Source organism: Tasmannia lanceolata, unplaced genomic scaffold, assembly GCF_043159265.1.
Source record: "Tasmannia lanceolata isolate RefF3 unplaced genomic scaffold, GAP_Taslan_0.1 ptg000008l, whole genome shotgun sequence".
NCBI classification, from domain to species: Eukaryota; Viridiplantae; Streptophyta; class Magnoliopsida; order Canellales; family Winteraceae; genus Tasmannia; species Tasmannia lanceolata.
Genome location: NW_027518685.1, coordinates 66,674,814 through 66,693,411, shown reverse-complemented (window position 1 = coordinate 66,693,411; position 18,598 = coordinate 66,674,814). Strand labels below are relative to the sequence as shown.

Here is an 18,598-nt window from a genome sequence, read left to right as displayed (position 1 = left end):
ATTGATTGGGCCTCCTTGATACTTCTCCCTTGACCGGTAGCGAGCTACCAGGGAAATCAAACACAATCACGGGGATCTCGCCCTCAAACGACTAATCCGGACAGCCGTTACACGTAAGGTGTGGGTTTTGAATTCAAAACGTCCCGCCCAAGTCACAATCCATGATCTCTGCCCATGATCAGCGGAAGTCATATCTCCACGATTTTATTCTCCAGCCATCACGCTCCACGTGAGCTAAATCAAAGGTATGATTGATATCTCCATGATCTTATTCTCCAGCCATCACGCTCCACGTGGGCTAAATCAAAGATACGATTGATATCTCCAAGATCATGGATCTCCTCCCCTATAAAAAGGGGGCTACGCACTCAAGCAAATGGCATTCCATTCTCCCTCTTCTCCTTTGGTCTGGTAACTTGACATAAACTCTCTCCCATTCCCCTTCCATCATCTGTGATTGCCCAGCTCTGACTTGAGTGTCGAAGTGGCAGTCTGGAGCCACAACTCCGGGCCCACTGACGCTTTCTCTGTGAGCGCAGGATTACAAGTTCTGCGAAGCTAGTTCGTGCAGTCAGTTTTTGCCGTCATTACATACCACAATGTTCTAAGGGGATTTTGTTAAAAACAAAAAAACAAAAAAAGATGTAGAAAATAAAATAAAGATGCACTACAATGCTACTTCTTGAAGATATATAGTTGGAGCCACCATTCATGCCAAGAATTTTAACAACTCTATCTCAAAATTCAACTAAGTACTGAATTGTGTGGCCATTAGCCATTTATATTGGGACCTATATTTCTTTCCAGCATGTAAGATTGGCAAATGGCGAAGCCAATAATAAGCTAGCTAGAGCAAGAGTGTCTAAGGAAGGCTTAGAGTTGTTTGATTTTCTCCCTCCTTAACGGCCCACTAGTAGTACTTGTGTCTGTATTTGTATACTTCTTTTCTGTCCTGTATTGACCCTTGAGACACGGATTATCCCATTATTTCCTCTTTAATAAACTTTTCTACCATTCAAAAAAATAGCATGGGGCTTGTCAATAGCCACCCAAGTTCCCCATCATATATAGTATCCAGATATATAACATAGATACGATATTTAGTTACTAAAAGGACATGCATCTATAAGGTTTTAAATAACCTGGAGCTTATCAATGGCCAGCTAAAAAATTTCTCCCCATTATATATAGATAAAAAAAAATTGTTTCTCAAGATCTGGGTCGATTCTGGTCTTAAGATCTGATGGGAGAGGAAAGAGACAATAAAAAGAGGTTGTTCATTGAGTGAATAAAGTGGGAAGACCCATGCATTGCCTGTCAAACAGCTAGGCTGGGTAGACATTAACTACTTTTGGTTTCCTTTTTTATACATTTTTATATGCCTGTCGTATTTCAACTCTCTTTGTTTGATTGATTTAGCTTGTCTTATTTGTTTCATTCACCTGTTTTTTAGTTTTGTCTCCGTGTCCTTTGTCTACCACCTCCACCCCATGTCCTTTGTCTACCACCCCCAAATATCCAGCATTCTCTTCCATCCTCCCTCATGCAATTTGGACTGTATGACTCTCAATGGATTGATTCAAAACTGAGAGCCATAACTAGAGGGACTTGATATCTGCACGTTAAATTTTGATAATGGCAGTTCACTATATATTTTATACTTTTGTGAACTGGTACTAAGGGTGCAAGTTTGGCCCTGTCAGCCCTGACGTGCCCTGAGCCCGAACAAGGTCTGGGCTGCATTTTCCAACCCTGAGGGCGGGTCAGGGTTCATTTTCTTGGCCCTGAGTCAGGGTCGGGTCGGGTCGGGTTTACGGTTAATACCTCGGGTCAGCCCGACCCGACCCTAAGTTTTCTATTATAGAATTGAACCATTTGTGCATGTTTCGTTTGCTAATGTTTTCTATTATCTTGAATTGATGTTTCTTTAGATTATTATTATTATTAATTGATTGTCTCTGCTGCCCATCATGTTGTTGAATCCTTATTGTCTTATTTTGTTCCTTTTCTTTGTTTATTGATCATTTTGTTCTATATGATATGTAGTTGCTTTATTTTTGGCATTCTTAACAGGTATTTGCACTAGGGTCAATCAAGGCCAGCCCGGCTTGCCCGGCCCAATCAGGGCGGGCCAAGGCTACGTTGAGCCCTGTAGGGCGGGCTATGGGTTGAGGTTTTTCAGACAGGGCCGAGATAATGGGATCCAGGGTTGGGCTAGGGTTTTGAAAAACCCGACCCAACCCAACCCTGTTTCAGCCCTAGCTGGTACAGTTCAAAATTTACCAAAAATCTATTAAACAGAAGTGACAAAATCAAAATAAATGCAGATGATCTCCTAATCAGAAAAAAGAAGTCATTCATAGAAACCATGCAACCGTTATAACAAAAAATCCATAATTTATGTTTCAAATGTATACAACACAAAAAATTAAATTATATCAATATAGTGCTGGCAATCGCCACAAGAATAAAACAATGCAAGACACACAGCAATTATCACTGTTCACTACTAAAACACAAACACTTGGTCTTTGTCTTCTGCTTAAACCCTTCAAACAAGCACACAAAAGCACATTAATACATTTGTAGAATTTTAATATATGTTTCGTTTTGACTGTCTACTATTCTACTGTCAAGCTGATCTCTTCAAGCTGTGAAGCTCCCTGCATTAAAAAAAGGTAAAAAATCGAATGAGAATAACACTAATTGAAAATAATCTAACTCAAGGAAAAATGCACATGTTTACTTGCAAATACTAATACTATGATAAAGAAATTTGCAAAACATGAACAGAGCATTTAGATGACAAATTGGAGGGTATTTTTGGGGCAAAACATATAAGCAGGGAAGTGTACACAAGTGTGAGGCAAAACATATAAGCAGGGAAGTGTACACAAGTGTGAGGAACTTATTTATAATCTAAACAATTTTACCTGTTGAAGGCTGCTATCATTGGGCCATGACCCAAAAGTGCCTCACATCAAATGATCATACAGAACTAACCTTCTGATTTGTGTACTTCAAAAAGATAGAAAATAAAACGAGAAGCAAATGCTTTAAAAAGATGGTTAGAAAATTAAAAAGGCCAGAGACCAATTTAGAAGTCAAAAAAAATCTCAAGAAACATAGCGATGAAAAAGATTTTTGGGCATGGCCAAACTGTACTGGGGCATAACACCTGATTGCCTTGGATCATGAAATAACATTTTGCACATTCATTAACTGTGTAATTACCATATAACAACTTATAATAATAACAATAGGAGATGTAATCAACAATTTCTTATTTTGATAATCGTGGTCCTCCCAAGGGGTATATAAGGGGTGTGAAACTGATAAATAAGATTAACGGAGTATCCAGTGTTGCCATTTCTATTTTTAATTCAGTTAAGGGTGTTTCTAATCCCTTCCTCTTGTGAGTAACATCACAGTTGGGCTAGACCCCCAAAAACATCCTTTCATGTTTAGGTTGAGGGAATGTCAGAAATTAGCAGGCGTCGATATTGAAGGAAAAAAGGAAACCTTCAAACGAACAGGATTACAGCCCCTTAATAGCTGAGTTAAAAACATGTATCGGATTAGAGGTATTTCAAGAACCACAAATGGAATACTACTAAGAAATCAACCAACAACCAGCTTTCGATTGGTTAAGGAACTCAATTAAATAATTAAAATCGGCTACCAGGGGAATATTGAGCTTCGAGTCAGTACAATCATCAGTACAGATCTTGACTAAAATCATATTCTAAGGTCACTTTAGATCCCTGGATCATCACAATAACGAATACAAATCAAGTGTAGTTGAATACTTGAATCAATTGTTTCGGATTAGAGGCAAAAACAACAAAATCATTAAAATAAGGTTTTAATCTCTGTTTCAAAAAGAAGCCAAATCAAATCCTAGTCACTTGGAATGCCACGATCGAGTACTCAGATGAAAAAGTTATAATTATGGAGTCAAAGGAGAACGTATTTACTTTGAAGGGTGAAAATGCAGATTCGGACAATCACGGGGATTGGGCCTCCTTGATACTTCTCCCTTGACCGGTAGCGAGCTACCAGGGAAATCAAACACAATCACGGGGATCTCGCCCTCAAACGACTAATCCGGACAGCCGTTACACGTAAGGTGTGGGTTTTGAATTCAAAACGTCCCGCCCAAGTCACAATCCATGATCTCTGCCCATGATCAGCGGAAGTCATATCTCCACGATTTTATTCTCCAGCCATCACGCTCCACGTGAGCTAAATCAAAGGTATGATTGATATCTCCATGATCTTATTCTCCAGCCATCACGCTCCACGTGGGCTAAATCAAAGATACGATTGATATCTCCAAGATCATGGATCTCCTCCCCTATAAAAAGGGGGCTACGCACTCAAGCAAAAGGCATTCCATTCTCCCTCTCCTCCTTTGGTCTGGTAACTTGACATAAACTCTCTCCCATTCCCCGTCCATCATCTATGATTGCCCAGCTCTGACTTGAGTGTCGAAGTGGCAGTCCGGAGCCACAACTCCGGGCCCACTGACGCTTTCTCTGTAAGCGCAGGATTACAGGTTCTGCGAAGCTAGTTCGTGCAGTCAGTTTTTGGCGTCATTACATACCACAATGTTCTAAGGAGATTTTGTAAAAAAAAAAAAAAAAAAAAGGGGAAAAAAGATGTTGAAAATAAAATAAAGATGCACTACAATGCTACTTCTTGAAGATATATAGTTGGAGCCACCATGCATGCCAAGAATTTTAGCAACTCTATCTCAAAATTCAACGAAGTACTGAATTGTGTGGCCATTAGCCATTTATATTGGGACCTATATTTCTTTCCAGCATGTAAGATTGGCAAATGGCGAAGCCAATAATAAGCTAGCTAGAGCAAGAGTGTCTAAGGAAGACTTAGAGTTGTTTGATTTTCTCCCTCCTTAACGTCCCACTAGTAGTACTTGTGTCTGTATTTGTATTCTTCTTTTCTGTCCTGTATTGACCCTTGAGACACGGATTATCCCATTATTTCCTCTTTAATAAACTTTTCTACCATTCAAAAAAATAGCATGGGGCTTGTCAATAGCCACCCAAGTTCCCCATCATATATAGTAATCCAGATATATAGCATAGATATGATATTTAGTTACTAAAAGGACATGCATCTATAAGGTTTTAAATAACCTGGAGCTTATCAATGGCCAGCTAAAAAATTTCTCCCCATTATATATAGATAATAAATAGAAAATTTTATAGTAAGTTTATAAAAAGAGAGACTAGACACAGGAGCAACCTTAAAAGTTGAAGTCAAAAGTGGCTATGGATAGTGACCCCCTCCGTCTTTATGGACTTTTCGTACATATTTTTTCACATAGTGGATTAGTTGAGAATCCTCACTATCAAACAAAAAAATTTTGTTTCTCAAGATCTGGGTCGATTCTGGTCTTAAGATCTAATGGGAGAAGAAAGAGAGAATAAAAAGAGGTTGTTCATTGAGTGAATAAATTGGGAAGACCCATGTATTGCCTGTCAAACAGCTAGGCTGGGTAGACATTAAGTACTTTTGGTTTCATTTTTATACATTTTTATATGCCTGTCGTATTTCAACTCTCTTTGTTTGATTGTTTTAGCTTGTCTTATTTGTTTCATTCACCTGTTTTTTAGTTTTGTCCCCATGTCCTTTGTCTGCCACCTCCAAATATCCAGCATTCTTTTCCATCCTCCCTCATGCAATTTGGACTGGATGATTCTCAATGCATTGATTCAAAACTGAGAGCCATGACTAGAGGGACTTGATATCTGCACGTTAAATTTTGATAATGGCACTTCACTATTTATTTTATATCTTTGTGCGGTGCAAGTTTGGCCCTGTCAGCCCTGACGCGCCCTGAGCCAGAACAAGGTCTGGGCTGCATTTTCCAACTCTGAGGGCGGGTCAGGGTTCATTTTCTTGGCCCTGAGTCAGGGTCGGGTCAGGTTTACAGTTAATACCTCAGGTCAGCCCGACCCGACCCTAAGTTTTCTATTATAGAATTGAACCATTTGTGCATGTTTCGTTTGCTAATGTTTTCTATTATCTTGAATTGATGTTTCTTTAGATTATTATTATTAATTGATTGTCTCTGCTGCCCATCATGTTGTTGAATTCATATTGTCTTATTTTGTTCCTTTTCTTTGTTTATTGATCATTTTGTTCTATATGATATGTAGTTGCTTTATTTTTGGCATTCTTAACAGGTATTTGCACTAGAGTCAATCAGGGCCAGCCCGGCCCAATCAGGGCGGGCCAGGGCTACGTTGAGCCCTGTAGGGCGGGCTATGGGTTGAGGTTTTTCGGACAGAGCCGAGATAATGGGATCCAGGATTGGGCTAGGGTTTTGAAAAACCCGACCCAACCCAACCCTGTTTCAGCCCTAGCTGGTACAGTTCAAAATTTACCAAAAATCTATTAAAGAGAAGTGACAAAATCAAAATAAATGCAGATGATCTCCTAATCAGAAAAAAGAAGTCACTCATAGAAACCATGCAACCTTTATAACAAAAAACCCATAATTTATGTTTCAAATGTATACAACACAAAAAATTAAATTATATCAATATAGTGCTGGCAATCACCACAAGAATAAAACAATGCAAGACACACAGCAATTATCACTGTTCACTACTAAAACACAGACACTTGTTCTTTGTCTTCTGCTTAAACCCTTCAAACAAGCACACAAAAGCACATGAATACATTTGTAGAATTTTAATATATGTTTCGTTTTGACTGTCTACTGTTCTACTGTCAAGCTGATCTCTTCAAGCTGTGAAGCTCCCTGCATTAAAAAAAGGTAAAAAATAGAATGAGAATAACACTAATTGAAAATAATCTAACTCAAGGCAAAATGCACATGTTTACTTGCAAATACTAATACTATGATAAAGAAATTTGCAAAACATGAACAGAGCATTTAGATGACAAATTGGTGGGTATTTTTGGGGCAAAACATATAAGCAGGTAAGTGTACACAAGTGTGAGGAACTTATTTATAATCTAAACCATTTTACCTGCTGAAGGCTGCTATCGTTGGGCCATGACCCAAAAGTGCCTCACATCAAATGATCATACAGAACTATCCTTCTGATTTGTGTACTTCAGATAGAAAATAAAACGAGAATAGCATATACATCACATGTTCTTAGTGACCTTCAAACAGATAGAAAACAAAACGAGAAGCAAATGCTTTAAAAAGATGGTTAGAAAATTAAAAAGGCCAGAGACCAATTTAGAAGTCAAAAAAAATCTCAAGAAACATAGCGATGAAAAAGATTTTTGGGCATGGCCAAACTGTATTGGGGCATAACACCTGATTGCCTTGGATCATGAAATAACATTTTGCACATTCATTAACTGTGTAATTACCATATAACAACATATAATAATAACAATAGGAGATGTAATCAACAATTTCTTATTTTGATAATCGTGGTCCTCTCAAGGGGTATATAAGGGGTGTGAAACTGATAAATAAGATTAACGGAGTATCCAGTGTTGCCATTTCTATTTTTAATTCAGTTAAGGGTGTTTCTAATCCCTTCCTCTTGTGAGTAACATCACAGTTGGGCTAGACCCCCAAAAACATCCTTTCATGTTTAGGTTGAGGGAATGTCAGAAATTAGCAGGCGTCGATATTGAAGGAAAAAAGGAAACCTTCAAACGAACAGGATTACAGCCCCTTAATAGCTGAGTTAAAAACATGTATCGGATTAGAGGTATTTCAAGAACCACAAATGGAATACTACTAAGAAGTCAACCAACAATCAGCTTTCGATTGGTTACGGAACTCAATTAAATAATTAAAATCGGCTACCAGGGGAATATTGAGCTTCGAGTCAGTACAATCAACAGTACAGATCTTGACTAAAATCATATTCTAAGGTCACTTTAGATCCCTGGGTCATCACAATAACGAATACACATCAATTGTAGTTGAATACTTGAATCAATTGTTTCGGATTAGAGGCAAAAACAACAAAATCATTAAAAAAAGGTTTTAATCTCTGTTTCAAAAAGAAGCGAAATCAAATCTAGTCACTTGGAATGCTACGATTGAGTACTCAGATGAAAAAGTTATAATTATGGAGTCAAAGGAGAACGTATGTACTTTGAAGGGAGAAAATGCAGATTCGGACAGGAACTCGTCCAGCGTAAAAGGGAGTTGACACGACCGAGTCGACAATGATGCTGAGGCGTTTTGAAACTATGGTTGTAACACCAGATACCTTTCCTCAGATTAAAATTGATCAAAATAAATTGTTGATACGAGAGGACTAAAAAAATAAAAAGTTGTAAGATATGTGGACCTTCTAATTGAACAGGCTCAAGGCCACAGACAATCATTGCTGCTTAACAGATTGAACCAAATCCCTCAAAATGACCAAAACAGCTCTGACGAAACCTGTTCTATCAAGGTTCTATCAAGGTTACAGGGAACACCATATATTGATATGAGAGTATTGATATGAGAGTGCTGAAATAATGAAGACTAAAGCTTTGTAAGATTGGAAGACCTCCCAATTGAGCAAGTCAACCCTGGGAACCATATTTGCTGCTGAACAAGTTGAACAAAGTCAACCACAGAAAGACCACTACAGCCAAACCTTTTCTATCGAGGTAACAGGTAACACCATATATTGAAACATGGGGATTGCTAGAGACCATCGCAGAAAGGCATTTCATGGCTAGCTGTTGCATTTGAGAGCAGCCACCTCAGATGAATAAAATTAATAAAACAAAATCTGATGAAAAGTGAGCCTGTGTGGCTTCTCTCACATGCAACAGCCATCCGCGAAATGCCATCCGGAATAGTCGCTAGCAAATCCCTTGAAGCAATATATGTACTACAACCCAAGCAATGTAGCCAACTACTAGCCAGCCGTGAAATGCCATCCGGGATAGTCACTAGCAAATCCCTTGAAGCAATAAATGTACCACAACTCAATCAATGTAAACAACTACTAGACACATAAGATATAATCTAGCAAGGCGAACCATGAATTTGCAGTAGCCTGAAACCCTCATTAGATGAACAATCTTAACCGTCTAGTCAGAAGATTTTTGTCCACTTTGAATATGAACCCGTAGTTAATTTCTCATTTTCTAGCATTTGAATATGACACATCGCAATAGAGTTATCAAATGAACAATCCAGATATGGTGCCAATGTAAATTCAGTAACAGGAAGAAGTTAAGAAAAGACCTTTTCAATTCTTCAGATATGGTAGGAAGAAGTTAATAGACCTTTTCAATTCAGATATGGCAGGAAGAAGTTAAGAAAAGACCTTTCAAATTCAGAAAAGGTGCCAATGTAGAAATGAATAGTGATACGAATAGATGTGCCCATATTATTTTTTGGTAATACAGGTTTCCAACTGTAAAAAATTGCACACCCAATGGTGTTCATCCTCATCAATCTGGTGTGCCTAGCTAGTCTAGAACATTGCCTCCAGTCCCGAGGTGATCGAGTGTTCAGCTTAATTATTGACATTATTTCCTCATTTTATGTTAAAATCATGTCTTTTATCCTACAGTCATATCCTTTTATCCAGGTCAGGATCATCCAATAATGGTGAGACTAGAGGTAATGGTGGCACGCCAAATGAGTGGAGAAAATGTCTAAGTGTGTCACATGTATTATACATGTGACAAAAAAAAAGTAACGGCAGCCCCATCCTTCCAGCAAAACAGTCAATTGAAATTCATTTTATTGAAGAAAATATCATACCAAGTTTTCCTTGTCATCTTGGTGTGTTTCATCGTTGGGCATAGGATTGCCTGAATCTGTAACATAACAAAAGGATAAGATTAGCAAGAACAACTGAAAAGCACTGCTATTGACACTTGGACCCCTTTTACCTACTCCCATTTGTGACCCTATCAAAATGGTTGGTTCATTAAGAATTACCCCTAAAATTAATAATTTCCATTTGTAGGCCATGACAAAGGTTGACATTATACATTCAGCATGGGTTTATCCACAAAGCATTGAGTAGTAACCATGAGGTCAACTGCCACAACAACCAAAAATGAATGCCTTGCAGTTATCCCACGAGAAAAAGGTCATAAGGCAAGAAAGCTCACCATTCCTCAAAAAAAAAAAAAAAATCGAGATGTTTTATTTCTTACCTTTTTCACTAGCAAACTTAGTCTCTGAATTCTTGACCTTCCCCTTGTCTCTGTTGGTATCCTGCCTAGTTGGCCTCTGAGATTTCTTTTGCAAATTATTCCTATTATCAACAACAGAGGTGAAATTTGAAGAGCTTTTGTTAACTGATGCCCTGTTCTTGACTGCAGTCTTTTTCTGAACACCCTCTTTCTTAATCGCTTCTCCAACGACAGAAGCTCTAATATTTTCGGAGTTCAATGATTTCGGTTTCAAATTGCCAGCTCTTGCCGTAGAAGTCGAATGACCATCTTCATCAGATGACTCAGGGACCAGAGAACATGTCTCAGAGACCTGTACCATCTCTAAATCTTCTGAAATATTGTAGCTTCTCAGCAATTCCTTTGTGGGTTCTCCAAGTTCTAGAAGGTTATGTCGAAGTACATATGATTTCAGCTCATCACGCAATCGCTGAAAAGGCTGTGAATTCAAGCCACAACGCATTAGCAAATGAGAATTATGTGGGAAAGAAAAGACACGAATAAAAGGCCAATGTCACAAATATCGTTCTCGGGAATTTCTAGGCAAGGGAAAATCTCGGAATATATTAAATTTCTTTTATTTCTTCCAGGTTTATATAAGGAAAAAACAATAAAAATAAAGTTCTTTAAAAATATATAAATATATAAAATTTAAGAAAAATATATAATATAAAAATATTGTAAAAATGTCAGGATAATATCATGATATTATTGCTATATTTTATGATAAAAATGAAAAACATAGCTATATTTTTAAAATCTAGGGATTATTTCGGAATTGTCGTTTTATCAAAATGTCGCAATAAAAACATGATAATTTGAAAATATTGGAGATATTTGTGACATAGAATACAAGCAGTGTGTCATTGTTAAACTAAAGAATATACGGGCCTAGATACCTCACATCCAGACTCTAAGGCAAGCTGGAAAAACCCAAGCGAAATTGAATGCTTAGCAGCAGATTCAGATATCTTAATCTGTGATATCCAATAAGAGAAAGATGAGAGAACACTGAATTTCCGCCTGTTTGTCGACTTTGACGCATCAGAGGCAGGTGTGTCACAATTTCCCTGGCTGCGAGTTGATTTCTTTGTCCTAATTTCTAATATTGGAGTAATGTTGCTAACCGATCTCGGTAGTGGGCTGACAGAAGACTTGGCAGGAATTGAGAGGCGTCTGGGTGGTTTAGCAGTTTTTTCCTTGCGAGACAGGTCAAGAACACTCACACTTTTGCTTACATTTGAGACAGCCCGACCCCTGCGCGAGTATGAAATTAATCTCTTCATCTTCTTCTACAGAAGATGTTGTAAACATCTAAATTTGAAATACATAAATATAAAAAGAAACAAAATTTTATATTATAGCTAAAATCTGCCTGTACCAAAATATCTTTCTCCCTCCCCTTTTAGAAGGAAATTATATGCTAAAAGGCCGTAGGAACACCAAAAGGCGGTATGATAAAGGTACCATCCTTGAGATTTGATCCAAGAGCAGCCCATCAAAAAGTGAGCTGCTGTAGGATCAAATATGAAGGATGGGATGCTGAGTACGTATTCCTAAGACCTTTCATCATATAATTCTCTTAGAAACAAGTCATTTCTCTCATATTTTGCTACTAGACACACCATCTCTCTACCATCTTTTCTTTACACAGAGTTCAATTATACATGCTCTTTAGAAGATCTTTTTTTAATGTATTTATTTATCCCTTGATCTCATACACCAAAGAAAACAAGATTAAAAATAAATAAAAGGTTTGAAATTTTGAATGTAGTAGGAAGAGAGGACATCAAAATTTTGAAATTAAATATAACTGTGAAGTTGGATTTCTAATGAGTCATGACTAGTTGAACATGTCGAAGTGAATATGTAAAAGTTTTAACCTAAAATTTGTATAGAAAGCTTTAGATATGTAATTTTATCAACAAAATGATGTATTGCAAGCAAAGATTATAATTAAATAAAATAATAACTTCAAAGAAATCTATATCAATCAAATTTGATCTGGAAATTTATAAATGATAAAGTATGCATATGATCGGTTACTATAAATTGCATAAGACAATAACCAAAAGAAAAAATTATTTAAATAAATAAAATTTAAGAATAGCTTATGCGCAATCTGTTTATGTATGGATCTAATAAATAAACAATAGAATAATAAAAGAAGAGGATTAAATCTTCACGTTGCTTGCGATTCGTGGGTCCAGTCATTGATGGTGGATCTGTCATGGATGGATTGAGAAGTTGGTATTCCGTAGAAGCCCCGTGTGAAAATCAATATGAATGCCGAAGATTTGACGCGCGCATCGCCCCAATATATAAGATCGAGATTAAATAAAATGCTTTGGAAAAGAGTATAAATTCTAGTTTGTATTTGTGTGCTAATGGCTTGTACGGTGAAAAAAACTATTATAGAAAGTCTACATTATAGTAAAAAGTGTGTGCAGAGAAAGAATTGACCTTTTTTAAGAGAGTTCTCCTGTAACCTTTTGAGCAATAGGAGGCGAGGGGGGGGGGAGAGAGAGAGAGAGAGAGAGAGAGAGAGAGAGAGACACACACACACACAGAGAGAGAGAGAGGGGGGGGGGGGGATATCCCCACCCCATCCCCTCTTGGATTTTGAGGGGAAGAGAGAAATGAAAGATCCTCTTGAGAGAAGAGCCTACTGTTATTTTTTAGAAGTAGGATAGGAGTCCATTTTTTGTCCAGCTATAAAGAAAATGCAAGAAAAAAAAAGATATTTGAGGAGTGCCTAAAATAAAAAATGATTATTTTTAATTGAAATAGAGTTGTATGTGAAAAAAAAAAAACCTTTCCTATAATAGGAAAGTTAGTCGAAAATTGTGTTATCTTTTCTGAAATGACACGTCAATGGTGTTTTATTCGATTTCGCGTACTGTGAGAAAGCCTATAATGCCTCGTTCTTTTTTAATTGTTCCTGTTTTTTAATATCCACCACCACCGACGACCATCGCTGCAACTTGAAAGACGTGGAAGAAGAAGAAAAAGAAGAGAAAGAAGGAGAGGATGAAAAAGTGGACAAATTAGATGAACAAAATAACGTGAAGAAGGAAACAAAAGAGTCAACGATGGAAAAAGTTGAGGACTCCAGAAAAAAAAAAATTAAAAGAGAGAGGAAGGGGAAATTGGGGCCGTGTCAGTGAGAAGTGCGGTCGACTTCGTGAAATGTGGCGTCACTGAGTCAACCAAAAAATCTCACAGAGTCAACTCTAAATTTCACCGAGCTGACTTCAAAATATACCGAGTCAATCCTATATCTCACCGAGTCGACCCCAATTCCACCAATACAACCCCAACATTCCCTTCTTCCCCTTTTCCATTTTTTCCGATCCATTCTTTCGAGTGTCGATTCTTCTTTTTTTCCTTCTCCCTCTTCTTTTCCATTTTTCTAGCATCTTCTATTTTTTCCGACATCGATTCTTTCTGTTTTCTTCTTCCTTCTTCAAGTTGCAGCAATAGTCAGCCATGGTGGTGGAGATTAAAAAATAGAAAAGCAAAGAAGAATGAGAATAAGGCATTTTGGTCTTTTTAATCGTACAACACCAAACAGACATGAAATGTCATAATGGTTCCATTCTAAAGTAATTTCTCCAACAGAACAGAGTTTTCGAGAAACTTTCCCTCCTATATTTGGATGTATGTAGTTAGAAGATTTATTAGAAAGAACAAAGATTTTAGAATAAGTAAAAGAAACTTTTATGAAAAAATAAGGACTGTAGCCTTTTACTAGTTATGGTAAAAGGTAAATCTTTTATTGAAATAAAAAATAAAAGAACAATATGTTACAATGAGAATTTATAAGGTGGCCGACTGTGAAAATCACAAGGGCAGAGTGTCAAAACTCTGCCCTTTGATTTATTATCCTGATCAAAGCCCCTTTTTTGACTTTCCACTTGGATCAAAAATCAAGGGGCAAAGTTTTGACACTCTGCCCTTGTGATTTTCACAGTCGGCCACCATATAAAAACTCAGTTACAATTACCCCTCTTTTTCATCACTTTTCTATATAACAAGTAACAAAGAAGCAAACACATGAATAATATTTAGGTCGTAATTTAAATAGAATAAAATTAAACTAAATAGACACCTATAGAATACCCTCTTGTGTGCCTAATTTGAAAGTGTGGTATCCAAATAAATAAACTCAAAAATAAATAACAAAAAATAGTAAGAAAAAACTAGTGGAAACAGTAAACAGATTGGGGCAACAACATACAACATCCAATGAGAACACTCTCAATGGCAGCTCGTACACAAACCTTGCTCTGAATTGTTACCTTAAGCACGCAGGACCACATAAAATGAAATTTATACAACAACCTGGCTTTGATACCAAATATGATGTGGAGCAGAAGTGAAAACCAAGTGGATTCTAAACATCAGCAGCAGAAATCATTGAAGCTTCTAAACTTATACAGTTATACTCTTTGATTTGGTATGCTCTGATACCAATCAAATGTAGCGTGGTCAGCAAAAGCAACTCTTAATCACAACAGTAGGAACTCTAGAATTGGTGTGCTTTGAAGCCACTACAGATTCAGTCCTCAACTTAAATCCAAAGACTTAGCAACAAATATGAAATTGAGGCGCCCACTACAGATTCAGTCCTCAACTTAAATCCAAAGACTTCGCAACAAATATGAAATTGAGGCAATTGTTACACTTGGAAGGTAAGAATGGATCTCATGATCAAATTGTCCCTAATGCAATTCGAATAAACAAGAAGTTCCAACTTTAACTACAGACTCAATTTCGTGTAACAACGAGCATCTTTTGCTTCTCATATGAAGATGAGTTCCACCCTAACTATGACAAATAGGTGTGTGTCATTCATTGGATGACGTTGTATGTTGTTGCCTATATCCTCCAATTTCTTTTTCAATCTATGTACGTTGTCCACGGGTCATTCCTTACTATTTTCTATCAATTATTTTTGTATTTATATACATGGATACCCCACGTTTGGTTTTTTTTTTTTTTTTTGGCATTGATATACATGGATACCCACGTCTTCATACAGGACATCTAAGAGGGGGGGGTCTCCTATAGGGGACTATTTCTTTTTATCTTATCCAATTTAAATTTACGACATAAATACAATTTATGTGTTTACTTTTTTGCCATTTGTTGTCTACAACAAGTGATGACAAAGAGGGACAATTATAAATACCTATGTATATTCTCTCTTTATTTCAATATAACCATACCTTTAACTTTAACTAGTAAAAAGTCATGCTCCTTTGCTCATTGTTTCCGTTGCTGAAAAAATTCCCTTTGCTCATATCTCTATAATCTTTATTCATTCCACTAAAACCGTCAAATACACACATCCAGATATATAATAAGATCTTTTTTCTATACATATGACTCCTATTCATTTAAAAAAAATCACTTTATTAATTTTGGAAACTCCCCAAACGTTAATTTGTCTTCCATTTTCTTTTACAAGGAAACAAAAAGGGGACTTCCCTCCAACTTTAAAAGACAAAAGACTCCACTCAAAGGGATTGCTCCCTATTCTGCTTTGATTTAGGCAATTCTCAAAAGACCCTCTTCAGCAACGTCCTCCTCTACTCATCCTCTTCTACGATAGACAAGAAAGCACTCTTTCCAAAAAAATTCATCTCTCTCATACACTTTTCAAAAATACAAGTTACACATATTTTCAAGCATGGAAGCTATCTCTATACAAATATAAATTAGAATTTAAACTCGATTTTTCCAAAGTATTATGTGTTCAACTCGATGTTACGCACTGGGGAAATGCAAGCATAAGATCATTAGCATCCATATTGATCTTCACATGGGATCCCCACAGTCCACCCATTTCTGCTTCCACGGACAACGGATTCAAAAGCACTGATTGGACCACCGAATCACAAGGAATTGGAAAGATCTAACCATCTCCTTTTATTATTAATAGTTTATTTATTATATTCATTACATTCATACATAAATTTCAAGTAAATCACCACGTGGACAATTATTAAATTCTATTCATTTAAAAATCTATTTTCTTTTGATTATTGCCTCACGTATTATCTAATAATTGATCATATGCATGCTTAATCATTTATAAATCTCAAGATTGAACTCGATTGATATATATTCCTTAAGATTTATTATTTCATTCAGTTATAATCTGTCTACTTAATACATTAGGTTATTAATAAAATTATTTATCTAAATTTTTAAAATACATTTGTAGGGTGACAATTTTATAAATTCACTTAGACTTGTTAACCTAGTCATTGACAAACCAACTTTGTAATTAGATTTAAATTCAAAGTTTTAAATCCTCCCTTTCGACTACGAGCAAATTCAAATTTTCAAAATGTCAAACCAATTAAACTTTACACTGTTTTCAAAATGTCAAACCAATACATGACGCACATAACTCAGTATATAACTATAAATGCATATAACTCAATATATAACTATAACAACATTAAATTAATGCAAATGCCCATTGAACCAGACAACCCAATTTACAGGCCATCACTCGATGGATCATAGTGTGAAGTTAAATATAATGAGATGTTTTTAAACTATCAAATCGTCAGTTTCTCTTATAGACGCTTAGAAGATATTTTGGTGCAACAGCCCACAAAGAAGTGAATTATTCAGATGCTTAGTATCATTTGGCCGATAGGACTATGGACCATGACCCATGAAAGGGGTGGTCAAAATTTAAATTTTTTCCAATTTAAATGGATGGGCACTAAGAGGTGGTTTCCATAGTTTCAACTCACTAATATTCATCAAATTTTGTTTCTGCCAAATACGGCCCCATATGCATAATGATCAGAACATTCTATCGAGGTCATTTTGTCTTGTTTCAAAGCTACTGGAATTGGAAATGGAGTTTGAAAATTATGCTGCGTCCTGGTTGAATGAGTTTTATCAAAGAGTTTTATCAAACGTATAACACAATTTAAAAATCTGGAATGTTTCTACTTTCCTAGTAACACAGACAGAAATGAAAACATGTGTAGAACAATCTTCTCCTCTTATATTATTGTCATATTTCAATTGGTGTGGGTCCTTTAGTTCAAATTCAGAAGAGCACTTGAGGTTTTACTTTGCAAGAGGGGTGTTTGATGAAATACCTGAGAAAGATATCCTGCCATGGACTGTGATTATTAATGGGTATGTCATAACTGTATTTGTTTTACATCTTACTTTATTGGGTGTTCAATGGATCAACCAAAAAGGAAAAGTTTAGGGTGAAAAAGTTTATCATGCAAAAGTTTTACGACTGAGATTGGAACAGACCCTAAATAAAATTACATGATGTATTGAATTCTCACATGAGATTGGAACAGTAAACCAATCAAGTAATTTGTACATTTGCCACATTCCAGAATATCGCTTTTCGGAGATTTTACATTCAAAACCTAAAATTAGTTTTGTTCGCTCTTCTTTTCCCTAAAAGATCAGAGAAGGGAATCTCTACACAACAAGAATCATTTTCCTTTCTCCTTACAGGAAAACAAATCAGACCCAATTGAATTAACAGCATTCCTACCCTTCTAAAGCATTTTCCTTGTTTTTTTTTTTTTTTAAAAGGAGTCTCCACAGCCAAACACAAAACGCAAGAAATAAATAATAAATAGTAACAAAGAAGAAGATAACCTCTTAGTTGAGGAAGAGTTTGATATCTCCGCCATGGCCGACTTATCTTCCTTTGGTTTACTCGCAGATCGCAAGGGATACCGTAGCTTTGATTTTGCCGAGGTTACTGAAAATCAAAAGCAGAAAATTAGTTAGAAGAAAGAAAAAAACAACAGAGAGAGAGAGAGAGAGAGATTTTACCAGGGCCAGCAGATTGATCTTTGGTGGCTTCCATATTTCAGATTTGATTGAGAAAACAAGAAAAGAGGGATGAGAAACAGAGATATCTAACAAGGGAGAGAAAATAAATAATAGGAAAAGGGATTCGTTTGGGCGGGCAAAAGGGGGATTTTGAAATTCAAAATAAAGCTAATCAACGGTCAAAAATGATTAGTTAAGATTAAGAGTTTGAACGTCTCCCTAACGGCTCCCGCCTTTTGGGCCCCACGGAATATCATATTAATATATGCCAAACGTAGGAGAATGCTAAAGAAAGAGTTCTTGTTAGGCTCTTTCCTAACAAACACTTTTTTGGGGGCACAATTTGCCAAGTGGCATGATCCGATCAGTTGATTCAACCAGAGATCTCAAGTTGGCCCATTGCCGTTGATTTTATTACGATCGGATGTTTCTAAACCCTTGATCCATCAAGACTCATTTTAGGGTTTGCCAACTAAACCTGAACCTTTGATTTGGCTTATGGTGATCTACAAGATTAATGATCTCAATTACACATATATGTCCCTACGTGGGACCCAAAAATTGGTGGTTGTGATTGATTTGGACAATGATTGTC

General features: G+C 36.5%; 1 protein-coding gene across 1 annotated transcript; it reads right to left on the bottom strand.

Annotated features, from left to right (window-relative positions):
- Positions 1–6,490: 6,490 nt before the first annotated feature.
- LOC143883754 (uncharacterized) lies at positions 6,491–18,143 on the bottom strand. The gene is made up of 6 exons (XM_077387073.1): positions 18,004–18,143; positions 17,824–17,929; positions 11,064–11,421; positions 10,147–10,603; positions 9,746–9,801; positions 6,491–6,796 (listed from the first exon to the last, which is right to left on the bottom strand). Exons 1-6 carry the CDS (start codon positions 18,035–18,037, stop codon positions 6,752–6,754), a joined length of 1,056 nt encoding a protein of 351 aa, XP_077243188.1. The 5' UTR covers positions 18,038–18,143; the 3' UTR covers positions 6,491–6,751.
- Between the last annotated feature and the right edge of the window lie 455 nt (positions 18,144–18,598).

Excerpts from the sequence above, each read along its gene's own strand:
- LOC143883754 (XM_077387073.1), bottom strand. The coding sequence starts at position 18,037 with ATGGAAGCCACCAAAGATCAATCTGCTGGCCCTG. Across the intron at positions 9,802-10,146 it reads TAAGTTTGCTAGTGAAAAAG|ATTCAGGCAATCCTATGCCC; the intron begins GTAAGAAATAAA and ends GTTATGTTACAG. Across the intron at positions 6,797-9,745 it reads AAGATGACAAGGAAAACTTG|GGAGCTTCACAGCTTGAAGA; the intron begins GTATGATATTTT and ends TTTTTAATGCAG.